Source organism: Buceros rhinoceros, unplaced genomic scaffold (assembly GCF_000710305.1).
Source record: "Buceros rhinoceros silvestris isolate BGI_N320 unplaced genomic scaffold, ASM71030v1 scaffold31618, whole genome shotgun sequence".
NCBI lineage: Eukaryota > Metazoa > Chordata > Aves > Bucerotiformes > Bucerotidae > Buceros > Buceros rhinoceros.
The window spans coordinates 16,694-24,692 of NW_010425733.1; the positions used below are offsets into that span (position 1 = coordinate 16,694).

The 7,999-nt window shown below is 42.7% G+C and overlaps 1 protein-coding gene across 1 annotated transcript; it reads right to left on the bottom strand.

Moving 5' to 3' along the window:
- Positions 1-4,004: 4,004 nt before the first annotated feature.
- On the bottom strand, positions 4,005-5,578 carry BTG4 (B-cell translocation gene 4). Its single transcript, XM_010141254.1, has 4 exons — positions 5,406-5,578; positions 4,689-4,826; positions 4,312-4,507; positions 4,005-4,181 (listed from the first exon to the last, which is right to left on the bottom strand). Exons 1-4 carry the CDS (start codon positions 5,576-5,578, stop codon positions 4,005-4,007), a joined length of 684 nt encoding a protein of 227 aa, XP_010139556.1.
- Between the last annotated feature and the right edge of the window lie 2,421 nt (positions 5,579-7,999).

Sequence of the window (7,999 nt, forward strand, 5' to 3'; positions counted from 1 at the left end):
GTCAAACATCCAAATGCAGCAGGCAAAGGTACCAGCTTCACGTTAAGGCAAATTAAAAGTCACCATGTTACTCACTTCCTAACAAAAGCAGGAGCAGTTACCATGCTCTGCAAATATCCACCCAAGAATGCTGTGGCAAGAGATCAGAGCCTTGTAAAACAACAAAAGAATTAACTGAGAATTGCAAAAGTTGATTTATAAAGTACATAAAGACATTGACACTTGAAATGCAACCAAATTTCACTTCCAAAGGCATTTATTCTACAGCAGGGTGAGAAAAAAGTTAGACTAGAAGAGCACAGCATAGTTCGAAGGCACCTACAACAATCATCTAGTCCAACTGCAAGTTGTCAGTTTGTCTACACACAGCGAGATTTTAGACAGCTGGACACCTGAAGTTCTGTAGTTCCCAGGGAAGAAGCAAGATTAGACATCCCACAGCTCCTGTGAACATTTTTCTAGATGCAAAATGATTTTCAAAAATGCTAGAGTACAGATGATCACAAGTCATGTTCCCCTGCCCCCCCAACCCCTCCCCTCAGAGGGACATTTCAAATCCCATAAGCTGTAACATCTCAGGAAATGTAGACCCAAATCCTTTTGACACGAGAGTCAGTGAATCTCTCCATTAATTCAATTGTTTCAGGATTTGATCCTTACTATTTGCATTAACTGGTTTCCACATTCCATTTTGTACCACTCACAATAAAAATATTAAAATCAGTGCACTTCGCCAATCCTCTTCCTCCTCTTTCAGAGTCCTTCCTTTCGAAATCCCTAGCAGGTCTCTCTGCCCTCCTCTTCTGCTCCTCCCTTCCCGTGAGACCATCACCATTAACTAAATTTCAGCTTTACTCCAAACCAGACAGGATTATTAGTCCACAATGTTGAACAGAAAGTATTTTTTCACACACGTCACTTACAAATGGATTCCAGAGACACTGAGTAAATACAAGTACTGCAGTTCAAATCGTACCTCAACTTTTACATCAGCTTGAAGGACGTGTAAAAAACGGAGTTCAGAGCTGTGGGAGCTCAACCATTGCAAAAGGCTTTGAAGCTGCTGAGGCAGTATCATCTTATTTAGTCCCTGCGTGATTTGCATAGGATGTCTATGAACTGCCAGTGTAAGGTGTTCTTGAGAAGGCAAAAAATGCCAGGATGCTTTCTTCAATTTTATTTGACAGGCACGAAATGGCCTTTGTCTGCTCTGTGCTGTTCCAGGTGCTTTTCTCTGGGTCACCACAGTGTTTTGAAAACTATCAGACAACCAGGTTTTACGGCATTAGAGGGATCTCACACAGCACATGCAAGGTCATCCGACAACACCTGATCCCACTACTCGAGTCTACAGTTCAGCTGCTGGAGGGAAACAGCAAGGGTAGTGTATCACCTGAGACATCAGGTAAGAGAGGAGATAAAGGTGCTTATTTTATTCTGGCCTTCATGTTGTCGAAACTGTGAAAATCTGGATCCTCCCATCTGAGAGCAGAAAATTAGACTTTGGTTCCGTTTTGTAAGAATGAAATATCTCCTAGGACTTAATGAATACTGCAGAGTTAAGGAAAAAAGTCTTACTCAAGTAAAAGGGTTTAACAGTGCCCAAAGTATAATGATTAAGCAGTAAATATATTCTTTCGTGTTTCTTCTACAGGCTGCTCACCAAGGAGCATTTTAAAAGCATCTGCAGCTCATTCAGAGGCATCAAGGGCTGAAGCAAGTCAGGAAACAGCTTCAGCTTCCATAGCATCACCTATTCTGCCCACTTCCTATTCAGAAAGGATCAGCCACATCCAACGAGAGATGCAGAGAAGGTAAGAAATCCTCCTTCTGCTTTGGTTAATTGCTCCGTGTTTAACTAGAAACATACATTCTTTGCCGGTCTGGAAGGTTTGCTCCTGTGAAGAGTTTATGGATATCACTCAAAGAGTGGCATTTCTACTGACTGATTTTAAACATTCCTTTCCATTTTTTTAGCTGTGAAGAGGAAACCTGTGCTCACTTGTCCCCTTCAGAACTTGAGGATAAAGTGGATGTGTTAACTGAAGAGCTGGTGCATATCACAGAGGATGAACACCAGTTTTTAAACAGTAAAGGCAACGAAGACTTGCTTTATTACTACCTTGAAATAACCAGTTTGGAGAAAGACTGTTTGATAAAACAAATAAATGCATTAGAAGAAAAAATAGCCCCAGGCAGAAAGTTGTAATGGCACTCAAAAGACAACTTGGTGGTTTGTTTTTAACTTGTCCTCTGCATTTCTCCTCAGGGCTTAGGCCACAATAAAACATGTATTTGATTTAACTGTAGCTCATTTTTGACCTTCATACTAACGGCTAATTAAATTAGGAGGGTTAGCCATGTCTTGTAGACAAGACACTAGCCCAAGTGACTGACAAGCGGTGAAAAGACAAATATTGTTACAAAAGCTCAGACTCAGTTTCCAGGAGCAGAAGGAAATCATTGAATCACTTGTAAGTCTACTTATAAAAATATATTTTTTAAAACTAATGTATCACTCCATTATATTTTCTAAAGCCTCTGAAGGCATCAGCTGACAGTTACACTTTTCTGCTGAGACAGTGGAAGCTACAGATATAATCTACCCAGTAACCGTACTTAGAAAATCACACACCAAAGCAACTTGCCCAGCCCAGACAACCTACAGGAATGCAGGTCCTGCACTGTCAAAGAGCAGCCCTGCTCTTAAGTTTGGAGAGGCAGAATTCCCTCCTCCCAAATTCAAAGGCCAACCCCTGAAATGTATGAAACATCACCTCTTCTCTGCCCCATCACAGCCTCCAGTTCAGGTAAAACAAAAGCGGGGAAAGAGCAGAGTCACCCCAGATCCTTCCCTCCCCACCAGGACAAGGTTGAGCAATGAATACCCTCACACTGTCACCTTACTATACATCAGTCAACACCATGAAGTGGCTGGATTATTATAACTTCACAGATTACGTATCCATTCTGTTCTCTCGGAATTGCTGAGTCAATTGTTCACACCTTCACCCAATACACAGATGCTGGTTTTGATAATAGGAAAAAACCCACCACTGATTCCAATAAAGGGATTGAGCTGCTGGAAACCCTGCTTCTGACTTACAGAGCCAAAGCCTCACCTCACGTCATACTTACTCATTTTAATCAAGACCCCACAGATTGCAATATTCACACATTTTTTATGGAAACAACGTCCCAGAGGGTATAGTTTTGAAGCTCAGTAGAACTCCAGTGAGACCTTTCCTACTGCAAGGGGAGTCTCCACCTCTCTGGAGTTCTGAACCAACTAGGAGACAAGTTTGACTCCAGCTGTCCAGAGCTATGAGAAAAGCTTCCTATGGGCCACAGCATTGCGAAGTGGCAGGCGAGAATTCCTTACAGACAACAGCTCCATCGTTCTACAAGGGGATGTGTCAGCTGTAGAAAGACACACCACCACTTTTTCACCCCTCTCCTGCCCTTGAGGCTGTGTTCTGTAAGCTACAGCCTAGAGGCAGAAGCCAAGCTGGAGCCATAAGACAGTTTTTTCACAGCTGCAAATCCCGAAACTTCACTCGAGGGGGAGCACAGAGGTGGCTCTGCTTGCGTAGATGTTTTACTCACAACGCAGCTGCCCTTGCTGCCTTTTCCAGAGGAAAGCAGACTAGCATTCAAAGCAACTTGGAGGATGTTTTCATCTTCCTTGTGTTTTCACTAAAAAGCTTTAACTCCCTTTAGGGCACTGATCACAGATCAGACAGCTTTTTAAAAAACATGAGTAGATTTATTGATATATGCATTTCCTTTTTGACTTGAGTCTCACATTAATTTTCAATTTTATGTTAACATTAATAAAACATTTAAAAGGTTATATAATAAAACCCCACCATTTCAGACGTGCAAAGCATGGCACAGGGATTAGACAGTAAGTGCTTTGTTTTTCACGAAACTTTGAAGTGCCAGCCTTCACCCCACACCATAGCTCCGTGTTGCAACAGCCTATTACAGGTGCAGCCACCGATCTACTGCTTGGTATTGATCCAGTGGTACCTATCAACACGCGGTCCCGCGAAACCAGCTGTTGGCCTGTAGACTTTGTAAGCCCTGTGCTGGGCATAGCATGAACCATCGGTCATATGGGTCTTCCTATGAAGATACTGAGACCAGGGCTGTATGGGTGCCTTGCAGTAGTCACTGAACTGAACAGCAAGAAATGAGATCACGTTAAAATGCGTTTGGGCTAGAGGGGAGCTTAGCCTGGCCATCAGTTGAGCCTGTTGTGCTCCTTCAGCTCTTACTGAAAGCCACGTGCCCTTACCACACGCTCACCTGGTAGACACTGTTAGGATTGCTGACAGTAGGGATAGCTTTCGGCTCCTTGCTGAAGCTCTCCTCATCTGAGGACATGCCAGAATGATAGACCAGAGCTGCTCTGTCAACAGCATAGCTGATCTGCTGAGGAAGCTCTGGGTTCTCCTCTCCTTCAAAGCGCGCAATTGTGAAGGGCCGGTTCTTCTCACCGTATCTGAAAGCAACTGTATTTGTACCACGCAGCCCTGCCCGAGCAGTACGGGCATCAGTTAGCAGTCAGCTGACACTAAGTACGTAAGTACACCCCCAGACACTACGGCTCTTGTAACAGGCTTGGAGTCGATCAAGATAGTACAGGGCACTCGATACACGTTAGCCACAACTTCGCAACTCACCTGCAGCACACCTCAAACGGATCAACCCATAGTGTCATCTCTTTTGGCAAGCCAAGCTTATTGAAGTCCACGTTACTCTCCACACAAGCCTGCTCCAGCAGCGGATCTCTTGTCTGGTGTTTGTTGATCCTTATACACCTAGGTAAGAACAAAGTGCAGGTGGATTTAAGATTTCACTGAAACTTTGCAAGTTCTGCTCATACAGGAGTACAAGTTACTATTGATTTTCTCACATTTAGCCTGTTAATAAAAGCTTTCACTTACAACCCCAACCAGCAAGTTCACTTAAACTGATTTATAAATCTGAACAAGGTTTTGTTGGGGTTTTTTTAACCACATAATGCAGCAACTCTCTTCATCAGTAATTTTTAAGAGAATTAAAAGCAGTTACAACAATGCCACAAGTCAGTTTAAGACCACTTGAATTCTACATTTAAGTCAAGAAGTCAGAGAGCTACTGAAGACACTTTGTACATATTGAGATTACCAGCTCAGACCTACACAGGCACACCCCGTGAAACCACTTTCAAAATAGCCGCACCTTTACCACTTAATAACACTTCTTCCCTCGAGCTTCAGGGGTAGCTAAATGGTTCTCTTCCAATTTGGTGTTACCTCTTTCCAATTTCAGGGCTCCAAGCACTGAAAGGGAACTCACTGCATCTTGAATGTCATGCAAAGTCCATCCCCCTCCTCTTCTACTACAGGTCCTCTTACCTGAAGGCTTGTCCTCTGGATGGATTGTCCAAATACCAGTGATTCTTATACTTCTCAAACAGTAACGTTGTCAGCTTAGCTGCAAATTTCTCCATTTTATGCTTGCTCAGCTTGTCTTCCCTTTTCACTAGCCTTGTGATGAAGAAGACTGTGGCAGCAATTTCATCTTTCATTTTAAATGGAAGTGCACAAGGTGCTTTAGCTGTTGGATAGTCATCAGTAGAGATGAGACACTACACTAGAGAGATTTAATAACATTAAGGTACCATCAAATTCCAAGGACAGATAATGCAAGACTTGCACAAGGCATGACAGATAGAGCCTAGATAATCCAAATTGCCAAACAACTGATAGATTTAGTTCTGGGAAGTGAAACCAATTTAATGCTTCACTAGGAGGCACTCACACTAAGCAAGTTAACAGAGTATTTAAAAAAAAGTTTAAAAGATGGGACTCCTTATTATATATAACTTACATACTACATTCAACAACCAGCAGTTCCTGGAATTACATAGCTCTTTTCAATATGAAGATTACAAACATCACCTTCGCAGACAAGAGATGTTGAAAACCTGAGATATGCGTCATAAACAGCTTCAAACAGTCACCAAGGAAACAGCGCTAATACTACAAAAACCCAGCTCCCACACACAGGAGAAACCCCAACATCCAACCCCTCAGCCTTCCCCCAGCACAGCCTGCTTAGGGCTCTTATAGCGGAGGAAATCACGGGGCTCTGAGGACGGTAACAACACGCAGGTGGGCACCGTTAGGCTGCCTGACATGCTGGTTTCAAAGCCAGTTCCGGTCTGATTGGTTGTATTCCAGCGTCAGCTCCTTCTTTTGAGGCATATTTAAGAGATTCAGTACCAAATTCTGTTGTGTCCATCAGTCCATCTCATAAATATTTGTGAAACATTTAAGAGAAACATTCACCATGAGAAAACCAGTACCAGGCTCATTAATTGATTAATAAAATTGCACTTGACTGCTTCTAGCAGACTCATTACACAGTATGGTTACCTTCCTTATGAAGCCCTCGCCTTTGATGTTCTTTATTTTGAAAACCGCATCACTCTGTATTTATTACATTAATCTTCCTAACGATCTATATAAATGTTCGCATTGTTAGTATAGATTTATTTCATTTTCGAGGCTCTTCACACAGAGGGTGAATGGCTCTGTTGAAGAGCAGTTTCTCACATGTGAGTGCTCCATTGTTGAAAACTTCAGGCAATAATGAGCTGCAGCACATTCAGAGAAGAGCTGATGTGTTCCTTTTTCCCTTTGCTGTCTCAGGAAGTTGTGCCTCCAGTGTCAGGTATCTGGAACTGTCAAGACAAAGGAACAAACTGAGGTAAAAAGAGCTGAGTATTTAAACCGGCTCTGAATTTGACTATAGACGTTGCAGCCAAGCAAATCAAGTGCTTACATTTCAGTCTTTGAATAGATTGTGACACAAGACATGGGATAAGAAAAATAAAGCATGCAGGCACAAATTTAGAGAAGTACAAATATCCCAGGGCTTTGCAGAGGAAAAAGCTAGGATACATGCAAGTGTGAGGTAAATGCAATGAACCGATCCCTCTTCTGGTGTCTCTGCTGCTAAGAAAATGCAGCTGGGAGCAACTACCACATATCTGGGATTTTTTAACTCTGCTGACAAAACCAGTGTTCAGGAAAACATCAAATAAGAGCAAGATTTGTCACCTAGAAATGTCAAATAATTATCGTCTTTGAAGTTCTTCTCGATAACTGTTTAGTCCACTCTGGGCTTCATACACAATCACAGACATGCAGCCTGTGACTCCTGTACGGATGATGCTGTCTTTCTTGCCAAAGCTCAGGAAGCTGCTATTTAGCCTGGTTTCTTTGCCTTCATGTCATTCTTTTCACGGTATCATAATCTAATAAAAGATAGGACTTCTCCCTATAAACCTTGTTTGTCTTTTTTTTTTGAACTATCAAGGCTAAAATAACATTCCCACTGCAAAACAGCAGCAGGCCTCACAGGGAGCCCACCCCCGTCCATAATTTAATCATAGCTGCCATGGGGGTTCTGACCCCGTTCAGTCTCAGGAATTATCCAGCTACTGTCTATTCCTCAACTAATGCCAAGATGGTTTGGATCAGTGGGACACATCGGTTGATGGGACTTTGAACTGTTTCCTGCATTCCTACTTTCTCCAACTTGCCCAGGCAGGCCCTGTGTGTTAAGAAATTCTGTGACAAAGGAGTGAAGTGACTGGATTCCCTAAAGGACAATCAAAGAGAAGTCTGCATCCCTACACCACCTCCTTTTGCTGGGCTACTTGTTCCCATAGTTAACATACAAACTGTACAAGCAGCAGTAAACAAACTCTTCACCTGAGAAACCAGATCACAGCGGTGCAACCGGTCATGCAACAAGGGGCTGCTTCCTGGATGCTAGGAGGCAAACCCAGGCCAAACTGCACACGTTTATAACGACAAACACAGGAAAGCCTAATCAAAGTTCTTGGCAATTCCTCCAGTTGGTTCTAATTATTAAGGTTGTCCTTGATACAGAAGGAAGGTTCAGGGAACTTTTTTACTTGGAGCTTTTATTATCATGC